The sequence below is a fragment of the Corvus hawaiiensis genome, chromosome 2 (assembly GCF_020740725.1).
Source record: "Corvus hawaiiensis isolate bCorHaw1 chromosome 2, bCorHaw1.pri.cur, whole genome shotgun sequence".
Taxonomy (NCBI): domain Eukaryota; kingdom Metazoa; phylum Chordata; class Aves; order Passeriformes; family Corvidae; genus Corvus; species Corvus hawaiiensis.
Window position 1 is genome coordinate 30,161,876 of NC_063214.1, and position 25,904 is coordinate 30,187,779.

General features: G+C 36.9%; 1 protein-coding gene across 1 annotated transcript in view; it reads right to left on the bottom strand.

Annotated features, from left to right (window-relative positions):
• The window catches only part of SPAG17 (sperm associated antigen 17), an 89,726-nt gene that overhangs the window by 48,369 nt on the left and 15,453 nt on the right, over positions 1 to 25,904 (bottom strand). Inside the window, exons 4-13 of the mRNA XM_048294062.1 lie at positions 17,843 to 17,974; positions 14,002 to 14,176; positions 11,672 to 11,866; positions 9,140 to 9,321; positions 6,126 to 6,281; positions 5,436 to 5,535; positions 4,349 to 4,470; positions 3,338 to 3,475; positions 3,141 to 3,254; positions 1,549 to 1,699 (exon numbers count right to left, since the gene is read on the bottom strand). Coding sequence (XP_048150019.1) covers positions 1,549 to 1,699; positions 3,141 to 3,254; positions 3,338 to 3,475; positions 4,349 to 4,470; positions 5,436 to 5,535; positions 6,126 to 6,281; positions 9,140 to 9,321; positions 11,672 to 11,866; positions 14,002 to 14,176; positions 17,843 to 17,974 — 1,465 coding nt within the window. The remainder of the gene's footprint in view (positions 1 to 1,548; positions 1,700 to 3,140; positions 3,255 to 3,337; positions 3,476 to 4,348; positions 4,471 to 5,435; positions 5,536 to 6,125; positions 6,282 to 9,139; positions 9,322 to 11,671; positions 11,867 to 14,001; positions 14,177 to 17,842; positions 17,975 to 25,904) is intronic.

Here is a 25,904-nt window from a genome sequence, read left to right on the forward strand (position 1 = left end):
CAAAAGCCAACAGCAATTTCCTTAACGGTACTGGATCAACTTATGTGGGCTACATTTTACACTGCATTCAAAGTTGAATGCTTCCAAATTGCAAAATGATATGCCTAAGTATTAATCCATCTTAAATGAAGTGGTTCCTACATCTGAATACCTTCTGGCTCATTAACTTTATAGAAATGATGTTGATTTTAAAATACTGGGTAGACTTTATCGGACCAGTTAGCAACTAGTTATTTTCAGTTCATGAAATGTTTCCATTATCTGTAACTTCTCAAACAAGTATCAATTTTTTTTCCTCTGCAGACAGAATTTTACACATAATTTAAACAGAAGTGAGGTGCAAAGACAATAATAAATCCTATTTATGCTTGTATGCATTGGTGTCCATATAACAGTGATAATCATGCCAAGCACTGAAGTTTAAGACCGGTAATACAATTCTCAAATCACATAGAAAATATCTTCAGTTTGAAATGTTTTCTCCTTAGGGTGGTTAAGCACCTAAACACGTATATCTTGAGACTGTTCAATCTCTCATCTTCTGTTCAAATTAATCATCTTTTTTGATAAAAGCAAAGGCTTTACTAGCTAAGTTACCAGCTGGGAGAGTCTGGCAGTATGGTATGGTCCAGTGAAGACCATCAAATTCAATACCCACCAGGTGGAAGACTATAGCAATACTGAATACTTTAATGGCTTACTGTCCAAAATGAACATACCAACAACTAGAAATAACACAGCAAAGTGTAAATTAATCCAACACAAGGGACTTCAGGATGAAAGAGCTGGGAAAGTACCTTCAAATCCAGTGCCTTATATGATGACATAAATGTAACCAAAGGGATTTGGATGTTTATATTTCTTAATAACCTAGAGCAGACTTTTGATACTACCTAAGGGCATTTACGTAGTCTTTGGGATTGTTTCCCAGTGTATGCCATGGTGACAAGCACGCTCCAAGAAAAGGTAACTGCAGAAGTGATTATGGTTGGAGAAGTGAATGTATTCTTGATTTGATAAAGGGGCTGTTATAAAGTAGTTTCATTATTAACACCAACAGCTTACATAGAATACATTCTGAAAGCCATGTACTGTTCTACAAAAATTGTCTACCTAAGATACGTGTGCTTTACCTCCAAAAGGGTGTTGATAAATAAACACAGTTTACATCATTGCCTCTCAAAATGCATTCTACACTCTAGGAGCAAAATTGCAATTTTTACAGCTATTTTTTTCCTCAGAATTAGTAAGTGTTTGTATGTTTGCAAATACAAATAAATAAAGTAGTTCTAAGATAATTCCAGCTCTTAGTTATGCAATATTTAACACTCATACAGTTGTTTCCATTAACCATGAAACTGAGGTCTGAAGTCAGGGTTAAATTGTATAGTAGGCTATAATTATATATAAGCAAGAATGTGAAAATGGGAAATTCTGCAAAGGTTTTTTTGGCAGCTTAAAAATCTTGTCCCAAAATCCCTCCTATTTAATAGGCTCATCAACCAGAAATAGAAAGAATGGAAATTATATCAATGAAAATCCTTTTACCACTAGTACAATAATGCATGAGCTCGTGAAGTCTGGCCAAGCGTTTAGTGCTGTTTTCAGTTGTAGGAGGGGTGAAATGGATAAGTTCTGTAAGAGGCAGTTTATCCATCATTTCATGCTCAATCTTTTCTGGATTTAAGTTCTTCTGGACCTGGAACAAAAATCAAAGTACCAGAGTTAAAGTAAACTTTCACACTACTTTCCAAAAATTATGTTTGAATAAAGAAGTCTTTCTACAGCAGAAGACATTAGCATGTGCTTAAGTCAGTTGGACTTAAACTTAAATTTGAACATGTGCTCACAGTGTGGTTTTGAATCATGGCATCAGATATTGTAGGCAGAAAAACATTAGACACATAAGAGAATGACTGACAGCATAATAACAGACATTTGTTAGAAGTTATTTGCCTGTGCTAGCTAGACTTAAAAACACAGAAATATGTACAGGTTAATTCAGACTGGCAGCAGGTACCTTCCACATATCTTTCAGATGGTCTGTGCTACTTCTCACAGTAATGAAATCCATAAACTTATTGATCAGTCTACGATGAGAGACATCCCTATATATTCAAGGATTTATTTTTTCAGACTTAGTGGTATCTTTCAGCTTCACTCTTTTTAGTATTACACGCTTATGGTACCTTTTTCTTCAACTGCATATTCCAAATATTTTTCCACTACTCTTTCCTCAAACATTGTGCTGTATCCTGAATTTCCTCTTCAGCAAGTATATAAAACACATCAAGCATATGTCTGCTAAGAGCATCTCTCATGTTGATTAATCAGTCCTTCCTTCTGCTTGAATACATCCAATGTATCAAACTTGAGTTGTTTCTGAATAGTTTTAATCAATGGTTATCAAAGCATTCCCCAGATAATTTTTAATCCATGAAGCCAGGCAGACACACCTTAGCTGTGAAATCTAGAACTGTATTATCACTTGTATTATCTTCAGTGAATTTTTAAAGTTTAATGGTAAAACTACACCTTGTCTTTGGAAAAATTTGAGACATCCACAGAGGTATTTTGGTTCAGAAAATCTGGGAACTGTTACTTTGCAATAATGCCAAACTATGCATCTCTGAACCTTTCTGCCTTTGTTAGCATTCGGCAGTGTTTTGGTTACACCCTATGCTCCAACTATTTAGACAACCTGAATACATTTCTTGTGTTCATTAACAACTGCTATGTAATTTTTTACACTTCTCTACATTTTAGTATTCAATCTAGTCTCCATGCTAGATCACCATGAACAAGTTAGCAGCTCATTTTCCCTAGTATCATCGATGTTTAACAGCAAACCAACAGCTCTGTAATATCTTTCATCTATGCCAAAGGCTAAACATCCTCATTAATAATGCTAATAGATCTCTGAAATCGGTTTGTTTGTGCTCTATGTTTGTGAGGTGTCCTCCAACAGTAACTCATTGCTTCTTAAGTAAACTAAACACATGTTGCTGTATCCACCTCAGTGGAAATCTAGGATATGCTGTCCTGTTTTTGTAAAAACACCACTCCTCCCCTTCTAGTGCATTGAGCATTCATTGCCTGTGAACTTTGGAAATATTTATATATGATAGGTAGCACTGTACCTTCAGCAGGTGCAACCGCTGAGCCAGGCGATCATGGTAGTTAAATAAGAGAGGGTACTGGGGGATGACAGTCTCCTGTTCACCGTATTTAGGAGAAAAGTACTCGTATAGATCCTGTTTAAAAAGAAAAGGAAGAGGCATTAAACCTCAATAATGAGATTTGTCATTTTAGGAAATGGACAAAAGGCAACACAAACCTTTTTTTCACTCATAGGAAGTGAAAGAGAAGGAAGGACAGAGATTATATGATCTGCAATGGCACGACGTAGCCCATCTGCATGAGACTTTGGTGACACCAGACTCGGTGGTGTAAGGTCTTCTTCACTTGCAATAACCTGGCAAATGGAGCATATGTTAGCCTTCATTACCACTGCTGCTTAACTTTACCAGAACTACCAAACAAATCCTGCTATAAGCTAAGCACACAAGAAATTCTGTCAGGAAAGGAAAGTGCAATTTTTTTCCACAAGCAGCAAAAATACAATTTTCCAAGTTAGTTCCTGCACAAAGCAAAGATTATGGAAAACAGAATTAAATGTTTTCCTACTACTTGCTTTTGGAAGGATAAGAAGAAAAATATTTCTAAGTTGAAATGTTAAGACTTGTTAAGGAACACAGGTAATTAAAAACTGATTGTGTATTAGGTGTTGGGCCTTGAGTATTTTTACCCAAGTCTATTTTCAGACTAAGTTACAGAAAGTAAAGAGCCCCAAAAATATGCTGAAATTTTACTCCTAAAATGAGGACTTCCCAATCATATTGTATGTCTCTTCTAAATCAAAGATTGTGCCTGAAATCAACAGAAGTCAGATCTGTCTAGCACCAGCACTGACACTCTTATGTTAGGCTTGAACTAAGACCTTTGAACTGAGTAAACCAGCAAAAGTTCAGTATCAATAACATTGTTGAAGGACATGAAAACTTGTTATTGACCTAGATAAGAAATTACACCTTTCTCCTCATTTGATGATATTCATAGTCTTCAAAAATTAATTATGGAATAACACTGTATATATATAGAGGGTAAGGGCACAATATGGAAGAAAATTGGAGTTTTGACTCCTTTGTATTGAACCTCCTTGCTCAGTCCCTCAATGCACAGTCTCATATTTTAGGTTTAAACAGATGGATTTACTCATCTTTGACCAATTCATTACATCAGGTCTAGGCCAAATTAGCCACAGAAATCAAAAAGAGAAAATTCCCACCTGTTCCAACATGCAGCTCAGCATTAAGGGTACAGAAATGTACTCATCAGGAATCTGACTCAGCAAGTCATTGTAATACCTCATGTCTACAGAAAGAGACAGAATAGAAGTTTCTTCATCTGCTGTATTAGGAGACAAAACATTAAGATATGTTTGTTCAGAAATGCCAATTTATATTCCAAGTCAGTTCTGCAAGTTTGCAGATGAAACAAAACTGGGAGGAGCTGTTGACCCTCTCAAAGGCAGGGGGGCCCTGCAGAGAGACTTTGACAAATTAGAGGGCTGGGCAGTTATCAGCCTCATGAAGCTTAAAAAGGGAAAGTGTTGGATTCTGTGCCTGGGATGAGGCAACCCTGGATGTACCAACAGACTGTGGAATGAGATGCTGGAGAGCAGTGCCACAGAAAGGGACCCAGGGGTCCTGTTTGATGGAAAACTGAATCTGAGTCAGCAGTGCCCTGGCAGCCAGGAGGGCCAACCCTGTCCTGGGGGGCATCAGGCACAGCATTGCCAGCCGGGCAACGGAGGGGATTGTCCTGCTCTGCTCTGCACTGGGGTGGCCTCACCTCACATCAGGTGAGGTTTAGGTTGGGTATTAGAAAAACTTTTCCACCCAGAGAGTGGTTGGGCACTGGAACAGGCTCCCCAGGGAAGTGGTCACAGCACCAAGCCTGCCAGAGTTCAAGAATTGTATGGACAATGCTTTCAGACACATGGTGGGATGTCCTATGCAGGGCTAAGTTGGACACAGTGATCCTTGTGGGTGCCTTCCAACTCAGAATATTCTGTGATTCTGTGAAGCTTCAGACAATATTTATTAAAAAGAGTCTAACCAAGTTAGAGATCTAACAAAATTACTCAGATCTTTTAAATCTGACTGTGACTAGAAACAGATAGAAAAAGTAATTTTCTAAAGAACTTGGTTATCACCACTGCAGTTTTCAGACACTTCCACAAGGTATTCCACAGGATACACAACATCTTCAGCTAACTGCACAAATCATTTTGAGGGTTTGTGCCATCATATGAATGAATGCTTTGACAGAGTGAACAACTACAGATTGGTGCTTTAATCCTTTCAACATACCCTCTGACAAAATTACTGTGTGCAGGATTCCTTCTGGTTTCCCTTTTATCTTTGTAGGTGTCGTCTTTGTAGGTGTCATCTTTGTAGGTGCCGGTTGTTTCTAAATGAACAAAAATTAAGATAAAAAATCAGAAACCATAAAACAAATTAGTATTGTACAAATAGGTGGGAAAAATTCATTTCATTTAGCTTTGGTTACTCACTGTAGACTAGATGCTGAACTTCTAAATGGGACAAGATAGTAAGAATGTAGTGCATGTTCTAATAAGATACTTTCTTCTGCTGTCTTAAGCTTTTGCCTATTATGAATAAAATAAAGTGATCTTGCATAGAACTAATAATCTTTTTTTTACAGTCCACAGATCTGCAACATTGCATAGTAGCTCTGTGCCGACATATTGATTTTTCAGACACAAGAATGTGTCATTAGATGCTATTGAAGAAATTTTTACACCTGTGATACTTTACGTCTGTAGGATCCTTCCAATTTTCCTTTTTCTGTTTCCCCAATGCTCAGCTATTTTTCCCCCATTTCTTGATGTTTTAAATGCTGAAGACAAAAATATAAATTTCATTCACTGAAAATTACTTGTAGAGTGATGGTCCAAGGTGAATTTTTGAGTCAAAATTGAAGATAGGTAATTCTAGCCTATTATTAGTTATTCTCAACAAAAAGAGAAGGATCCTTGCCTCAATTGCAGGTAGTTGTGTTGCTTTCCTCTCTGGTAACATAGGCACATTGATAAACTTGGTGTTTTCCAAGTAGTTGCAATGCTGTCTTCTCCAGTCCAGGCAGTCATACATCAAACAAGCAATGTGTTCAAACAGCACAGTACCAAATGCAAGCTTTGAGAGAAAATCAGATACAAAGGATGAAGTTTGCTTATAAAAGTGTCATGTAACTTAGTGACAGGAGTCATTAGCTCTTTAACCAGCAGATCTGCTTCCGTTTATAAATTTTCCAAAAGATTTTTTCCTCCACCAATTCAAAATACTTTATAGAGTTATTCTAAAGCTTCCTTCATTTTATTTGCCTTAACACTGACACAGCACAGTATGGACTGTATATTGCCTAAGTGATTTAGTTAAAAAGTCTAACTTGTCATAACAGTAATTGTTCAAGGTCTTCTATCTTGCAAATGGAACTTACGGGTTTTTCTGGATGGGAAGGAATGAGAGAGGAAAATCAAATACTTTGTAATGTGTCTATGTTTTAGTGGTGCAGCATATTTGCAAGGTCAATCATTTCCCTGCCCTAGAAGGATGAAAAATAAAACCCCAACCAGGTAATTAATATCATCTCGTATTATTCTCTTTCTTTCTGTTGCCCTTTGAAAACAAAGAAAGCCTCAAGAATGGCACTCTGAAATCCACAGTTGTGAGCGAAGGAATGTCAGCATAGTGCCCAAATGTCCAAAGGGAGAGCGCTGTATCTGCAAAAATCTGAAAAGGAAAGAGTCATGGTTCTTGAGGTCATGTACTGTGGTTTTTGCCAAAGCTTGGGAGGAATAAAAAGAATAATAGCAACTGCTATTTTAAATATTAAATGTTTTTGTACAAATACCAAAACCCTGTTGGAGACCACATGAAACACTCAAGTTTCAGCAGCTTTAATGGATGTATTCTTCCCCTGTACATCCTGGACTTTGTGGAAAGAATGGAATTATTATAAATTATAGACAATTTCCATTAAAAATTCTTTTCTGAGTGATTCTTTCACTTCTGTGAAAGTAGGGCAAATCTCTTGTACAAAGTTTGCCTCTAAGAGGTGGCTAACAACATTGAACATCTCGATTTTAAGTTTCCTAAAATAAAACACAGCAAAGAAGCACAACTGACATTAAGCACTAAAAACAATACCAAACCCTTAAGAAACATTAAGCATTTGCTTTCCTCAACTCAGTGCCTCTCTATGACACTGGAAAACAGGCAACCCCAAATCACTGATGAGTTATGGAATACTTGTCTCAGTTTTCATAACATTTAAAGACTAGAAGCAACACTTGGAAAAGAAATTCTACTTGCGAAAACAGAATGTTCATTAATATTCCTCCATCTTTGTTTTCAATATTCTTCTGAAGAAGGTATAACACCTTTCAATTCATGCATTACTTAAAAGATTCCACTAGAGCACACAACAGTTTCAATTAAAATATTGGAGTGTTCTCAATGCACAGTCTTTTAAACAAAACAAGTTTTTAACAAAGTCATAAGTAACAAAACCTGGTGCTACTCAATGGGATCCAAGCCAAGTTTAGTATAATTACAACTTCGTAATTCAATTTGCTTGGTCTCTCCTCAGGACCTAGATGCTTGTCAAAAGTTTTTCAAGTCTAACCATTAGTGACTCTTCAACAAAGAAAATATTTTTGAAAGTATTTTCCTTTCTAAAGATCTCAAATCTGAGAGCAGAAACTACTTGCAGCATGCAATACTCTGTCATTTTTATATTAATATCTAACATTTTGTCACAAGAATTTTCCTTCTGTGGATCTTGTGCTTCAGAGATGCAGCAAGCTTCGACTCAGAGATTCTCCAGCAAGTCCACGAGAACAGACTTACTCTATCCACCTATAATTTCAGAACTTACATGTTCCCCACCCATTTCTTTAAAAACTTACATACATTCTTACTTCTGTAGGGCTCATGAAATGATAATTAGTCTACTGAAATCTGTTTCAGTGATAGATAATTTTTCCTTTATTTCATCTATAATATAGGTGCTTGCAGGATATTCAAAAGTAGAAACAGTCCCCTGTAAGATGTGATTATAGAGAAGATAAAAACTGTTTTCCCAAAAGAGGCTTTGCACTATAAGATTATATAAAGAGTATAATGGTAAGTAATATTATAAGAAGCAAGCCTACATGTTTCCACAAGTCAGGTATTTTTAGTGAATGCTTTTCAAACCACTCTGAGTTGTTTGTATACAGAATCTACTGTACTATAAATAAGGGTTAGAAGAATGTAGTTTAACCCTAGAATGCCCTTTAACCCTAACAGACTACAAATATAGTAGGTTAAATTATAGCATGTTGCCTTATTTTGCTTTAGCAGTTTGTATTTTTTACTGCTGACATTGTAGATTGAAAAATACAGGACTTTTTAACCTCACTATATGTGAGAATCTAGGATGGAAAAAATTTCTAATGATTCACTCTCTCCTTCAGTGCCTGGTAATAGTCCTGACTCAGCAGGCTATAATGAGTAATAAATCAGAGCCATGTTTTGGACAAAAAGAAGCAGTACTGAGTATGATAAAGCAACAGTATATATCAAAAAGTATTCTTGCATTCATCTTAATTTTTTCCTCATGTAACTGTTCTGAGGTGCAGTAAGTAGGTCTGGTGTTATGGGGATAAAAATATAACTTCTGTGTTATTTCATACACACATATCACTCTCTAACAAGATGCAAACTGGGTCTACAAAGACTCTGAATAAATTTAAAACCTCAAACTACTTTAAAGCTCTTCTGCTGTGGCCTACAATACTAAGAATCTCCAAATCAGGAATTTTTATTCAAAGGACTCCTTGTGAACAAACGCTGAATAAAGTTGTTGGATACATTTTTGTTTAAGATTACAAATATACTAACAACTGTGGTTCCGTTTCAGAGAAGACTTGAGATTAAATTCCTAAACTGTTCTTAAAAGTTACAAACCCTAAAGTATGCCATGAACTGTAAAAACAGAATGTACTGACCAGCATTTTGCTGTCTGACCAATCAGAGGGAAAGTCACTTTCCTTAACTAGGTGATGAAACCTGGCAACATCAAAGAGACTTGATCCATGCTTTCCACTGTTCAGAACTGGCTCCAGGTATTTCCAAAATGTTTCCAGGTCTTTGCTAGCTTCATCTTCCTTTCTTTTCTCTGCTTCTACATCTAAAATACATAAGTATTTGACAAACCATGGTACAATGTCTCCCTGTTACATAAAGCACAAATCATATATCCATTTTCTCAAAGTACTGTTAAAATATTTCCATCCTGAGTTTCAGCAAACATCTGACACCCAACTTTGAGATTAAAAAATACCATCACATATCTTGCTAGTGTCCTCTATTCCAATTACAGAATCATTGATGTTGAAAGGGCCTTGTGGGTGTCATCTGGTAAAACTCCTCTGCTCAAGGAGGGTCACCAAGAGCAGACTGCCCAGGATTTTGTCCAGATGGCTTTTGAGTACCTCCAAGAATGAAAACTCCACAACCTCTCTGGGCAGTCTGTTCACTGTGTTTACAGCATTCAGTCACCCTCACAGAAAACAAATGTTTCTTTCTCTTCAGGTAATATCCCATGTTTCAGTTTTTTCTATTGTCTCTTGTCCTGTCACTGAACACCACTGAAAAGAGCCTGTCTGCCTTTTCTTTGCACGCTCCCTTCAGGCATTTATAAACATTGATGACTTCCCTCCAGGCTCCTTCTTCTCCAGTGTAAACATTCCCAGCTCTTTGAGTCTCTCCTCATATGAGAGATGCTCCAGTCCCTTAAACATACTTGTGTTTGTTTGATGGATTCTCTCTGGTAGCGCTGTATCTCTCCTGTACTGAGGAGCACAGAACTCCAAGTGTGGCCTCATCAGTGCTCAGTACAAAAGAAGATTCAAATCCCTTGACCTGATGCAGCCCTGGATACTATTAGCCTTGTTTGCTACAAAGGCACAGTGCTGGCTCACATTCAGCTTAGCGCCACCACCCCTACCTAAGTCCTTCTATGCAGAGCTGCTTTCCAGCCAGTCAGCCCCCACCATGAACTGGTGCAGGACTTTGCCCTTGCTGAATTTTATGAGGTCCCTGCCAGGCCATTTCTCCATCCTGCTGAGTCCCTCTGAAAAGCAGCACAATTCTATGGTGTTTCAGCCATTCCTCCCAGTTTTATATCGTAAGAGTACATGCTGAGGGAACTATTCTGATCACTAATGAAGATGTTGAACAGGGCTCATACCACCAATCCCCGCTGATAACCTCTGAGCCAGGGGATTCAGCCAGTTTTCAATCCAACTCAGTGCTTGTTTATCCAGCTTCTTTATGAGAAGACAGTGCCAAAGGTTTTACTGAGAAAGGGCAGACAATAGTCACTGCTCCCTTCTCACCTCCCAAGACAGTAATTTTGTCATAGAATGTTATCAGGTTGGTTAAGAATGACTTCCATTGGCAAATCGATGCCAAATTACCAACTTCTTGTCCTTCATGTGCCTGGAAACTGTTTCCAGGATTAGCTGTTCTATCATCTTCTCAGAGACTGAGAAGGGTCGGAGTGGCCTTTAGATTCCTGAGTCATTCCTGCCATTTCTGAAGATAGGAGTGGTGCTTTCCTCCAGTCCTCAGACACCTTTTCCAATTGTCATATTTTTTGAGAAGTAATTAACAATGGTCTTGCAGTGACATCACAGCCAGACCCTCAGTATGCCTCAGTGCATCCCATCAGGTCCCATGGACTTATGTATGTCCAGTTTGTTTAAGTAATCCCTAACCTGATCCTCTTCCACCAAAAGTCTTGCTCCAGACTTTTACCCTGTCTCTGGAGCCTGAAAATCCCGAAGGCCATTCATGACCATAACCCCTTTTTCTTCTTCCACTGCCCTTCAGCCAGTCCTTATAGGGAGGCTGCTTGCTGGACTGAATAAGTATCTATAATGTAGAGTCCATAAGTCTATTCTCATGACAGCCAAGTAACAGGGAATAACCACTTCCCTTGATCTACTGGCTATGTCACTACAGCCCAGGATAGTCAGCCATCACTGATGACACATATTTAGCTTGCTGCTCACCAGGATCCCAGTTCAAGAGAGGTGTTACAGCCTGGAGACAGCTGAGTACAATTACAAGAGCGTTATTCTGTGGCATATTCTCCTGTGGCTGGGGCCACAGTCCCAAAGTAGCCAACTGTCCACTCTCCTTGAAATTATTAAATGACCCAAGTTTTCTTACCAGTGCACTTCCTAAAAATTCACAGAAGTATGCATTTGATAAAATGTTGTTCTTTGGTGGCTACTGTGGCTGCAAACACTGCCTGCTTAGTCAGTCCCTCTTTCTACTGTCCAGTTTTTGCACTGGCAAACCATTTGGTGACCAAACAATGGCAATACTACTTTAGCACTGGCAAACACAGGTGCTCATAGGTAGCATGCACAAACACAAGGCATGGAGAGAGAGAAAAACACAGCCAGAATAGTCATTCCCTGGATATAAAATTATCTCCTTTCTACACATTTTTTTTAAAACCAGATTACCTTCAGATGAAATTGGAAATTGTCCTTCAGCTTTAGTTCCTTCCAAGTATATCTGCAATGGCTTGTAATTCTCAGAAGAAATTTGAATTACACTTGAAATGTTAACCCCAAGGTCAGCCAACACAGGCAACAACTGAAGATTGGGGAAACCCAGAATTATAAAGTAATGATGAGCACCATCATCTGGTTCATCATCTGTTCAAAACACAACAAAACCAGATTAGAGCAAGAACATTCATCAGCTAAACAAAATTAATTTTTTCTTGACTATATGGGGTAATGCAAATTAAGGTTAGAGAAACAGTTCTTTTGGGAAAATTACACGTAAGTTCAAAAATTATTATGTGCATTAGACTGAAGCCTTTGCACCAAACCCCCTAGAACACAGAGGGAAGAATACAAGTCAGAAGTAAGAATTGTTTGGAGAAGGACCCAGAGAAAAACTGCAGAAGTTGATTATAATCCCAGTGTTGTAGCAGCATTTCTGTAATTGCTCCTCTCTAAGGAGCTGAGTGGCAGGACATATCCACATGCTCTAATGGTAGTTTAAGTTATCTTATTTCATCCTGCATAAAACTGGACATGGATCATACACAGAGTAAGTTACTGTGTCTTACATGAAAGATTACACAAGTCATAATAATTTCAAAGGATTAGCTGCAGGTGTCAGCTGACTCACTGCTGACTCCTCCCTACCCAGCAGGTAGATGTTCACTAGATGTATTTCTTTTTAAAATACTCATCAGCTGGTAATACCAGCTCACACTAGCCCTTTTAGTTGGTATGGGCATATCCAAATTCATCTTAAAGTGCAGATGAGAAGTTTCACTGAGTGCCTGTTCTATTTGGGTTTATCAGTTATGTAGAAGTATGCATAGCAACATTTCAGTACCAAAGCAAAAGGTTAAGCATGATGTAAGTAAAAATGAACTCTCTAGAAGCTCTAGAACTGTGTAGTTTCCCTTCATGCCCTGTGGAGAAATACAGGTTGTAAGCCAGGTATCAGGTGATATAATTCATCCAGTACAGTTATTTATCCTAAGTTATCAGAAACTGCCTGCTGAAGGTCCTGTATCTCTCCATCAGCACTGAAACACATAGAGTTACGCAGACTATCCTGCACTAAAAGCAAATCACAACTTTATTTAGCATTAAGGTCCTTTCTTATGCTTACTAACACATCACATGTCTAAGTGCTTTACTGACTCCTCAGCTCGTGGGACTCATTTATTCAAGGAAGGAGAAAGGGTAGCCTGGCACTGACATCTGCCTGTGCTCAGATACATAGCCAGGACTGTGCAAATGCTGCTACCACCTGGAGCAGCAGGCTCTCTGTTGCTTGTAATATTAGCTAAACATAAAATAACATAGAAATTTAGAGAGAGACCGGCTGAGGAAGCAGCCACCACAGTCCAGCACATATATTGCATAAAGCAAAAATCAAAACCAGAAGAAAACTGGCTTATTATTTCACTCCTAGTACTGAAACTGAAGTACATAAATTTATGTCTCAGTTACTGCAGGAAGAAAAGGTATGAGCACATAAAATTACTGAACATTAATAATTTTTAACAAAAAAGACAGGTGTCTGCATAGTCACTTACAGAGATCCAAAAATTCCAATGCATACATGCTGAAGACTGCCTGCCATTTGAAAATTATAATTACAGTCATGACAAGAGGATAACAGTCAGTTCTAATTGTCAGTGACTAATTCATATGCAAAAGAGGAAAGACATCAATGCAAGTAATCTCAAGATTACTCAAAAGCAGAAATGTTTAATTTCAGAAAGGTGATAATGTATTGGGGATGAATGATAAAATTACTGTTAGCTACCAGAAACAGACTGTCTTTGAATTCAAGGCTTGGTCTATTTTTTTTTTCTTTCTTTATGCAGCTATATTAAAACAAATATAAAGAGGGGAAGTTTAGATTGGATGTTAGGAAAAATTTCTTCACTGACAGGGTTGACAACTCTGTTAGCTCTATTTTAATTTATAGTATAAGGAGAAAGCCACCTTTGGATACTGACACATTTAGTTATTCTGAAGTCTGTCTGTATGACAAGTTTTCTGTAGGATTTGTTTAGCTACTTCCTTTTAGTCTTACATATGCCCAAACATTTTGATGTTGACATGCCACATATATCTTACCTGTATTTTACTTCTTGGACTGCACAATCCATCCTAACACTGAGCAGACCACAGTGCCCTCTTCAAATGTAAAGTGGCAAAGCTTTGATATGGTCAAATAGATCTTGACTTTTCAACATGGAAAAAACAAAGTACTCCAAAGGTTTATCAGGAGTATATCTGCATTTTTTACATACCAATGTATTTGTCTTTCACTTCCATTTCTCCCCGTTGTTTCAATTTGGTGTCCTTTTTAATGGGGGGTGGTGCCGTTGTCTTTTTTCCTTTACTATCTTTTCCAGGTGTCTTATCAGGAGGTTTAGCTTTCTCTTTCTCTTTCTCTTTCTCTTTTTCTTTTTGCTGCTGTTCTGCCTGACAAGATGAATAAATAAAGTTTTCATTGTAGCCTTTGTGCAGAACAAAGGTCAGACTGTTGTAAAACTTTAAGTGTTCAATTTTTTTAACACCTTTCCCTCGCAGCTGCTATAATATCCATGTGGTGGAGCTGTCTTGAACACCCTTCTTTTTCCTGCTCAAACATGTCATTCAGTTATTTGTATATTCTTACTCAATCACAATGCTAAGACTTCACATTAAAAAGGAACTACAAGAGGTAGGTAGACGTTGTACCTACCAAACTAACAAAATGCATATTGGTAGAAAGGTAAGTGAAAAATCCCTATGCTTTAGTTGTTTCCGCTACAGCACTTGCATCAGCCAGAAACCTTCCTTGCACTGAGGGGAAATATGGCAAAAATTCAATATCTGTTAATATCTTTAACATCTCTGTTAACACTCTTGAGTATGGTGTAAAATGGCACCAGCACTATTTTCCTTTGATGTAAATATCTGTCTAATATAAACTAGAACCAAGAGTCTTGTGGTCATTTCACACAGGATATTACTCAGCCATTCTCATTATTTTCCAACAAAAACACCTATATAAAGCTCTTCCCAGTAATTTAAGAGTACAGGACAAAAAAGATTTTGTAAGTATCCCAAAGCCTCACGCTATAAATCCAGAAAATTGAGAATCAGTCTAAAATTAAAACAATCAAAAAAATATTAAGGTAAAGGTTCTGTAGAGCAAGAAAGCGTCCACCTTATTTTTGCCCAGCAGGAATACTACATTCAAACTATGCGAAAATTACATTTCAGGATTATAAAGCTATAAATAAAATAAAAATATTAACTTAACTTACAGTTACAGTCCAGCTGGTGTCACTTTAAAGGCTATTAAAGCAATGAGAAAAGCCCTTCATGCAAATGACAGAGGGCAGTTAACTCTACATAGTTGCTTTCCCTAGATCGAGCTGAAAAGCAGATTTTCCAGCTGTGGAAGTTGTATTTCGTTCAAATTCAAAATCAAACCAGAAAATCTTTTCCTGCTTTTCCCTTCCTTCTTGAATTTCCTTTCTGTAAAATTTAGAAATGTCTTTGACAGATTCTTAAAACTATTTGCACTGTGAAATGAAGGATTTGGAGGCTTTCATTATTTTCTTTCAAATTTGTTCCACTTTTGACACTTCAAATTTGAAATTTTGATAGTAATTCTTTGAATTCTAAGCTGATGAACACACCAAACAGGTGATACAATCATCATGCCACAGAGTTCACAATCAACTTCAACTATTGCATCTGCTTCATTTTAAGTAATTCTTAAATGAGCAGAGACACTTCTGGACTTGATAAGATTCTAACAAAGAACACTACTTGACCTTCAGAAAGGTCAGGTTACTTCAGAAAGTAAAAGCCTCTCCTTTCTAGGACTCTTTCCTTTTCGTTTCAATGTCATATTTCTCCTTCCCTACAAGGTGCAGCTTTTTGTGGAGTTTCTAATATTCCACTAACTTCTGCAATTTTGTTATTTTAAGCTTCACATTACAGAATTTTACTAACTCAAACAGTTTTCTAATTCATAGACACTTCTGCATATTATTTTAAATACATAGACCTGTCAATTTATGACAAGCTCCTGCTCCTAATGAAATACAGAAATTTCCTAATGCCTTATTTTTGGTTATTTACATGTTGTATTAATTCTGCTGATCCATTCTAATAACTGGTGTCTATTTAAAAAAAATGGACAGATATGTTTGCTTTCTGAGAACTGATTTGCGAGTAAAATCCTGTTTCAACACCCGGATTGTTGGCAACAAAACTTGTATTGTACATGCTAGTTGGAAGGGATTAAAAATTTTATGGCAGCCAATTTAGAGATAGAAATCTAAATTAGAAGTCAGTTTCTGCCCACTTTGTACTGCAGACTCTGCCCTTCAACTGCTGCTCTCGTGTTTGCCTGTCACACATTGATATAGACACAATTCAAAGGAGGTGACAACTTTTGTAGACAGTTTGGCTAAAACAGAGAAGTAACTGTAAGTTCCAGAGACTCTTCAACCTTCAACACTGACTATCTTCAAATTAACCAGGGAAATAAAACTACAGTTACAAGACTAATCCTGCTAAATCAAAGCTGAAGGCTCCATTCTAATACTGAAGTGACATCAAACTTCAAATTTTTGTTTTACAGTTTACTTACAAGGATTGATTGCTATCTAAGAGCAAAGCCATTTTTTTTTTCAATTCACCATAAACAACCTATTCTATAGCTTCAGTCTCTCACTTTCTTTTCCCATTGAAAACATTATTTTTCTCATATTCTCAATATATTTCTGTGGCTTACATTATCATTTCCTAATAAATTGACTTCTGTGGGAACACAACACAATTTTAATGTAATCACCTATCATTTAATGTTCTTCTGGTCATGTGCTACACTTCAGCCATCAACTACTCCCACAAATAAAGTTGTTTATTAAAAAATTTACAGAGTTTTCAGCCATACAAAACCCATTAAACCATTTTCTGCTTGTATCTTTTACGTTCACAGATTGCTTAGGTCTCCATGTCATCACACTTCATATTATAGTTTCTGATCAATTACTGCAGCAATTATACAACTTTCTGATAAAGGCCTTCACTTTTCATGAATCTGTGCTGGAAAATGACTACAGCAAAACCAACTGTTCAGTAAATTGTTGAAATGCACCACTGACAACTCCAAAAGTTGTTAGAAATAAATTAGAGGTCTGATCTGTGGTTCTGTGCAAGCTTGGTGAAATTTCTCCTAGAACACAGAAGCAATCTGTCCAAGGCAATCTTGGAGCTAGTAGTGATGACCTTAGAGAACATATGGAAGCAAGTTTTGGGAACACTGGAAAATGTGGTACCTGGTTCTGAGAAACAGACTTCAAAATATGTACTGTTTTGAGAGAGTTCAGAGGAGAGGAACATCCATAATCAAAACCTATAAACCAGGACATATATTTGGGTTTGTTTAGTTAAATATATAATAGATTTCAGTAGAATGGAGGGTGATGTTGTCCCCATACCCAGTGAGAAGCGAAACTGTAACAGATTTAAATGAGAGTCAGTTTGGTAAGATTGAAAACCTTTCCCAAATGGGTGCATTGCAGAGATTGTTCAGAAATAATACTGATTGCCATGGAAAAGCAAAGACACACCACCAGGAAGTTTTGAAAAAAGGTTCAACAAACATCTGCCAGGAATAGTTTATGTAATTATTATCCTGCCTTAGTGCCAGAGGATGGAAATGATAACTTTTCCAAATGTCCTCCAGAGAGGAGACTCATAACAATAACCCCATCATAGTCTGCTCTGTGTCTATCCTTGATACCTCCCAAGTAACAACGTCTCCTACTTTTACTTCAGCAGGGATACACTCAGCTGAAGCCTGTTCCTAGCTCTGTTTTCTATTGATCCTGGGACTCAGCTAGCAAAAAGTTCTTGTATATTGTTTTTATTTTCTTTTATTTTCCATGCTCTCACTGGCATCTGAGTAATTGAGAGCTTCATCCACAAAATCTAAGCAACTTAAAAAGATATTTCTAATCACATTTCTCTTTAATGACAGTTCTAGAAAGCCAAACCTGAGAAGAAAGCTGAGTTTATGGAAACAACACTAGAATAGAAGTGTCTTCAAGAATGTAATGTTCCTAGGGCATACTACAGTACCTTCTTTTCCTCTTCTCTTCTCTGAAGATCCTTCTGTTTGAGACAAAGCAACTGAAATTTCAACAGCTTTCCAGTTAGTGTTACAGGAATTTCTGCACCCCTGTCCAGAAAGGCTTTGGCTAATTCTATCACCTGTAGAGGAAAAAAAATCCCAACAAAACTATTACTTGCATAGTTTGAATACTGCACTTGACTCATATTTATTTGCATGCTGAAATGAGGAAGTGCTATCTCACATTGTACCATGTGTGGGTCAAAATGGCTGCATTCCCAGAAAAAACAATATATCAGTAAGACACACCATTATTCTTTGGTTCCAAAGACCTCAAATGAAGTTATATTGGCTATAGTACGAGATAAAACTAGGATGGAAAAAAACTTCTATGATTTATGAGAAACTCAACAGACAGAGTTCTCACAGGAAAATGTAATTTTCTTTAGGTTTTAAACAAAGAAGGAACATGAAGCAACTACATATTATAAAGTAATAAATTAAAAAGCACATAACAGATAGCAAATCAAGGAATAGTTTGGAGAACTGTTTACAAAGTGACCAGTGTCTAAGGGACTAGCCTTGAATGAAAGATAAAAACTTCTTGAAGGGAATTTGAGAGGGAATTTGTCTAGGTGAAAACACCCACCCCCCCCCCGTGTAATTCTGATTCTGTTGGTATGCAGCCTAATTGGGGTGAAATAAGGCTATTGAGTTTTCTTAGGGTGATGACAGCAGCAGGAACATACAGCTGCATTGTCCAGATGTGTGGCATTGACAGGCTGTTTTATGACTATGTTTTTTACAGCTTGTTTCCACTAAATTTCATACAACTCACTAACATCTGGGCCGTTTTCCTTGGAGCCTCATAACCACTTTATTTACTGCGAAAAAAATAAAATAACATAAAAATACCGTAAAAAAGTTGTTATATGTTTCTTTTCACTTGTGTTGTCTCTGTAATAAAGTTCACCTATGTAGGAAGCGCTGTTGAAGAATAATATAACCATAATATTTTCTTACTTTTGTTTTTAAGCAACCATCAGCTTTATTTATAACCATGGGCTGAATTAGGTGTTACTCAAATGTTCTGACATGTTTCTCTTTTCTCCTCATGGAGCAATTACAGTTGGGCACATATGGTGTCAATTTTGCTTGCTAACACTGAGACAATGAAGGTGCACACTGCATCTCACTGAACTGTGTCTTGTCTAATGCAAACACCACCATTAGCCTTGAGCTTTCATAGATTCTTGCCTAGTTTAGAAATTTTCACTTCTCACCTAAACGTAGACACTAAAAGTGCTTCTCTGAATAAAACAAAGCCAAATTGGATTCCAGACTATTATATGCCGAATTATTGTTTCATACCAATGAAAGCAAGGAGCAGAAAAAGAAGTGTCTTAAAATTCAGATTTTGTCTGAGTCTCATTAACAGGGAGACAAACCAAAACATATGCATTTAAAAACCCTTCCAAAACAATCCTGCTCCTCTAACAAAAATAAACCTAATGATCTTAATGTACACAAAGGAAGATACATCATGATTACGATGAGTTTTGTTTTCCATGCTTTGCATCCAAAGTAAGACTCCTTACTGGTCACTAGCTCAACAATCCAACCATAGAAGGCTTCTGGAATGACCCACTGACATCAGAGCCACAGCAGAAAATCAAGGATATGTTAAGAACAAGACTTAAAAATTCCCACAGACTGTGGGTTCACTAGGAACTACTAGTTATTCCAACAAAAAATAGTCACTCAGAGCTAGGCACACAAATCTGTGCCTTGAGAGAAAGAGACTTTGGGAGAAATATCACAGTAATTTCCCTCAGAGAGAAAAATTGTCATACAGTTTTTTTTCAGAATTGATGTTAACAGCCTATGGAAAATGATGCTTCTCAATGGTCTAATGTAGATGAGTTGCACATTTCTTGAAACACAACAGAGGGGAAATGGAGGGATTCTGGAAAGATTCCTGAAAAGTGTCTATATAGTAATCCAGCGCGATGGCGGTTGCTGATTTATTGTTCATGGAAGAAGAAAAAAGTGCTTAAATTCTTAAACCCCATTCTTCCTGAGAATTTCAAAGCATTTTACCAGCCAAAAGCAATGCATCATGATTATTCCTATTTTGTAGATAGAGAATGCAGGAATGAAGAGACTTGATGAAGCAGAGTGGGTTGGAAGGATGAATTTTCTTATGTGAGCCACGAGAAGTATAACCAAAACTATTTAACAGGAATACATTCCATGACTGTGGAAAGAGGTCACACAAATAAAACAAAAGACAGAATAAGCACATGACGTTTGGCAATACAAAGAAAAGAAATAGCTTTTCATACAGAAATGTAAAATCCACTTTACACATGAGGAAATTAAAACCAATCCTAAAGACAGAACATGGATCAATCCATTCACAGCAGATAAAAGAAATTAAATTTATTACACATCCATATTTACTTCATCTGTGGTCCTGTGAATTATGCAGGCACCTGGCATAAACAGTTAAAAATCTACAGCCTTAAGTGAAAAAAAAGAAAAGTGCAAGACAAAAAGTTGGTAGGAATACAGAAGGAAGTTTTTTGGATACTATGAAGTGGATTTGTTACAGATTGGCTATACTTCATCCCACCAGTGATGATCTTTTTCTTATGTGAGAAACCATGGAAACTTGGATGGACAAACTTAGTTAGGTAGGGCCTCTTTTCCTTTAAAGCTAGAGGAAACTTAGCATTCCTCACACAGGAGGGGTCACACTGGTGAAGTGCAGAAAGGCTTTGGTGATGCAGTATTTGATCTCATATGGTGGCAGTGTGAACCACACAGAGATTTAGCTGTCTGGTGCAAAGGGCATGTATTTCCAGGCATTCAAACACTGCATGAGTGCTTGTAAGTGACCCTACACTACTGACAGATGTCAGCGCCACTGAGATAGGAGATAGGTCTTAAAAGTTAGGGAAACATTTAAAGCCAGAGTCTTTGTGCTATCTTTCTTTGAAATGCCTCTTTTTCAAGATACAGAACCATTGTGGCTGCTAAATCATTATCAGAAAATCTTTCAGAAAGATAAATTAGATTATAAACTTTCACAGCTTTATTACTGCCTAGAAGCAGTAACATTGCTTGCTATGAACAGTGGTCAGCCCACTTCACAGTATAGTTCTCCGATATCCAGAGTGAGCTTTCTAAAGCTCTGCCTTCCCTCTTGTTCTTGGAACTGTAAGAAATCCAGCCCATCACACATGCCTCAGACTCATATATACACTTCCTAAAAGAAACATAATAGTTCCTAGAAGAATCAAGTAAGTAAAATCCCTTAGCTGCTGACATAGTTCAAGTCAATTTGAAGCACGATAGTCATCAGTCAAGAGGTTACATGGATTACACAACCAAGTTGGTAATTACTATTCAGATGTATTTTCCTGAGCAAAGTAATAAAAGTGGGGGGAAAAAGTGATCTTGACTTTTTACAATCTGCTGTCAGTCTTAGGAGTCCTTCACAAGCAACTTTCAAGACAGACTAGGGGACAAAAGCTGCATGTATCATACTGATAACTGTTTTTTCCGAAGAAGACTTCTTTACACATACTATTAAATATTTCTAACTCTGCCAATGTCATTTCATTGACTAATGCACACTACAAGCAATCGTTTTGAAAGACTATCAGGAAGGATCTAACTGAAACAACTTTTTTTTCAGATGACACCTCCAGTGTGTTGAAAGACAACTCAGTTTCTCATATTACACCATTCACCTAACTTCATTTTAACTCTCAGAACCTCTTCCCACCTATGATGTCAAAAGATCACTTGCTTAATCATTGTCTTGCACTAGTGAATTAATGACTCACAGTTCAAAGAGAGCTTAAAGACTCACATAAATCAATACATCAATTGCATAGCTGTACAGAGCTCCATATAAATCTTTTGTATCCACAAGGTAGACTGTAAAACCTGTGATAAGCCAAATGAGTCACCCTTGTTAATCAGTGAAGATGTATTACAGAGAATGAAAATAGTTACAGAGGATTTGATGACTCCTTCTACTCCATGGAGTCCTTTTCAAATAAACGTACTAAAATGAAGCAATACTGAGCAAGTATGAATGCTGTTCATGTGCTAAATATCTTCCTTTCTATTGTGAGAACTTTTCTCAAAGTAGAAGCAAATGGCTGCTTTTACTCTAGAAAAATAACTTGTCACTCACATGAGTGAGTCTGTTTTTTGCCAAAACACAACGCAGCTTGATCTGGTTAGCAGAAACCTATTAGAATTATCCATTGTAAGAAATTCTGTTCTCCAAACCCCTCTCTACAGAAAATCTGCAACCTCTGAGGATATTTTAATTGGTTTAATCTCAGTGATGCTCTATGAGAATTTTCTAACACATATGTACAGTGTTATGTCAAGTACTTAATTAATGTTTTAAGAAAAATAGAAATGGTGAATAACCTAATTTCAGTAAAAATGAGAAAATACTTTACATAAAAATAAGGAGGGCTTTATTAGAGAGCTCATACAGGAGCTCTCACCATCTGGGATGTGCACCTCCTATGGCTCCCTGACCACTAGCTGCTAAGAAAACCAAATAGCTTTAAGGGATACAAATATCCAGTGATTGGAAAGACCAGGCATTAGCACTGCTATCTCAGTAAGGAGTTCTATGCACAGGGAAGGCTTTCTCATGTGACCCTTCATATACCTGTTTTCTTTTAACACTGGTTGGGGGGCAATATTTGAACCAGCATTTAAGTGATTTTTGAATAACTCCTACAGAACCCAGACCCTTTTAGAAAAAGAGGACAGGCCAGTCTGTCGTGATTTGTGCTCAGATGAAGAGATATATTGCTATGATCAAATACTGAAATGTTTACATTTCAGTGGGATGAATCTGCCCAGCAAATCTTTCCATTATGGCACAGAATATTTTAAGCTTCTGAGAAGTAAATTGTCTCCAGGAATTTCAGCCAACTGAATCCACACAATGAACATCACAAAGCTAAAAGATTTAGTCATGCTTCTCTAACACTGCATCTGGCTAGGAAGAGAACCCAATCAGAGGTGGAACAAAAAAATGTAAGAAGCAAAGTTGCCTCATTAACCCTTGTGCTGGCAGAACCCATCCAGCTATGTCTTCACAGAGTTTTCTAAGCCACATCCGAACATTTGGGCCAGGTAGGCTTGGCACCACAAAACTGAGCAGGATCTTTCCAGCTTGGTTGGTCCAACTTTGCAACAGGGCTTTGAGCTTTTATTTGGTAAAATTTGGTGACAAAGGATTCTGGGATTACTTGCTGTACTTGAGAAAAATGTCATACACTTTATTGCCTTAAATGAACCATTTACAGTCCCCTAAAAACTTTGAAGACAAAAACCCAGAAGACAGCATTGCCTTTGGCTACTTCAGAGAGTCCCTCTACCACTTCAAGGATGACATTCTCACAGACATAATTTCTGTTTTCTCTAGTTATACAGACATTTCAACAAAACCTGCAGAGAAAAAGCAGAAATTTTATACCAATTTCCATGTATGCAGGAAATGCTGTAAACTATGAAGAAAACTAAATTCTTACCAGTGTTCTAATGCAGGTTTTAAATAGGTATATGAATTTCAAAAAGTATCAATTCTCTTTCCTAGAAAATAAATCACCAACAATTTGAATATTATGAATAGCTTCAGGTCAAATAATTACAACTATCAGTAATTAAATAATAATGCATGTTTCTAAAATCCTAGCATTAGGACTATCAAGAGTCATTACTCTGAAATGAAAATAAAAGATGTGCAGGTCAACTGCCTCATGTAAATAATAGAACCTCTCAGATTTCAGGAAACAAAATTAGAAAACACAGATTGTTTTCCTGCTCGAGCTCAAGACTTTTTTCCCCAGTTTAAACATTTAGAAATGCCGGTACTTCTCAACATGACACATTGTTCCTGGAAAGGGATACCGAACTGGAGATACTTAAGAAGCTGATTGTGAACAGCTACAATTCATAGAACTGACTGGTTCATAGCAACAACAATTTCCTTTCATGGAATAAACAAATCCAAATGGAAGGTGTACAATTTGATAACTTGAAGGATTACACAGGCCACTTGATCATGCAGTGGCATCAGATGCTCTGACAATAGCAAAGGCTGATGCAAAGACATGCTAAGCCTAAATTAACAAATGCTTTTCCTAACATCCTTTAAAGCACATTGACCAAAATACTGGGAACCAGAAGACAAAGTAGTTAAACCTTCCTCAGAAGACAAGGCACTAAATATCTCAGGTAAATATATACCACCCCATTTAGTGGATCATTTATAAAACATACTATATTCTGTTCCACAAACTGGTAGGAGCTTGGTAACAGGTAGAAAAGAGCTGAAAACAGACGAAGAGATAATGCCCACAGTAGGATTTAAAGTCCCTTAACCTTCCCTGAAGCCAGTACCTCCCTAAAAGGCCTATTCATTTAACAACAATTCCCTAGTGTACACATTAAACCTCTGCATATCCACACAGTGTAAGGGCCAAGTCCTTCTGCAATAAAATTCTCTAAACTTGCATCCACACAATACCACTTAACAAAGGCTGACCGGAGAACTGCTCTATTTTATTATGACATTTAATAGTGCAGTATTAAATTTGTTTTGTACTGGAATGAAAAATAAAAATCCCTCTAATCGTTCAGCATGGCTGCCAAAGTTGTTTTTAGTGTCAAACCCTCTCATGAAAACAATGACACCAGATAAGTTTTGGCTCCTGAGCTGTTCCATTTTACACCAACTTTTAAAATTAATTTTGTTCTTGTGGAATGAAAACAAAATCTAACTTGTATTAAGAACAGAATTCTATTGACATTCTTATTTAGAGTCAGAAGGTTCAGTTTTAATAGGGCTATCTTTACTTTTGAGAAAGCCTAATCTTGACCACAACCTTTGTTATGGTGTTGTGTCAAAATCCATACACTTCCACAAAAATATGATATCTTTAATTATATGTTTCCACAAGAAATCAAAAGGCTTTCTTAAAAACACTCCTCACTAACATTATGTTTGAAACCTTTTTCTTGAGTGCCCCATATCCTGGCTGCTATTGAGTTTGCTGTTCTCCCAGTGCCAGACAACACTTCTGAGCTTGTATGTGGGTGAAAATACTCCTTCCTATAAATGTTATGTCTTTGACATTAAAAGTTCTCTTTCACATAAAGCTAAACCCAACATTTTTGATTTTTCAACTCTAGAAATTGATTATAATGAACACAAATAAATGCATATTCCTTGTCCCTAGTGCTGCTCTCCCTTTTTTTAATTTTCTGAAGATATTGTAGGACACAATGACGAGAGAGTTTAAAAAAGGGACATAGACAATAGAAAGAGATACAGTAATATAAAGATATAAGGTCTTTAAGACCTACTGAAGAGAGGACATGAAAGATATTTAGAAAGAGAATACCTATTCTTTACTTTTTTAAAAATGAAATTCATGCCATTGGGTTGAGTAATAGAAGGTAGTTTTGAATAATTATACACATGCATACACATCTAAAAACATATATTTAAATATATCTATTATCTAACTATAATTACATATAATAAAATAATATAATCATATATATAATACAATATACAAATATATATAAGATTTCATAATATAGTAGGAGCACCTATCCCAGGAAACACACACTCAGTTCCAATCTAAAGTGGACCTTCTCTTCACATCATGATGTGACCAGATCTTAAAATAATCTTACCAGCAGCAACCCTTACTTCATAAGTCTACACTCTACACATTTCTATCAAAGAATAAATTCACAGGAATGCTTGAAAACTGCTTTACATCCACTGCTTCCTGGCTACATTTATTTCACTTTTTTCAACTCGGGCTTGTTAATTGTTATGTTTTACTATCCTACAGAAGTTCTTAATATCTAGGTAATATATTTTGTATTGGAAGTGACAGAAGAGGAATCTGTTTTATGTACACCCAGAAAACTCAAGGATTCTTCTGTATCTGCTGCAGTCGACTGCCTATTAAGGCAAGAAGTACAGTGAACATTGTACAATTTCCCAAG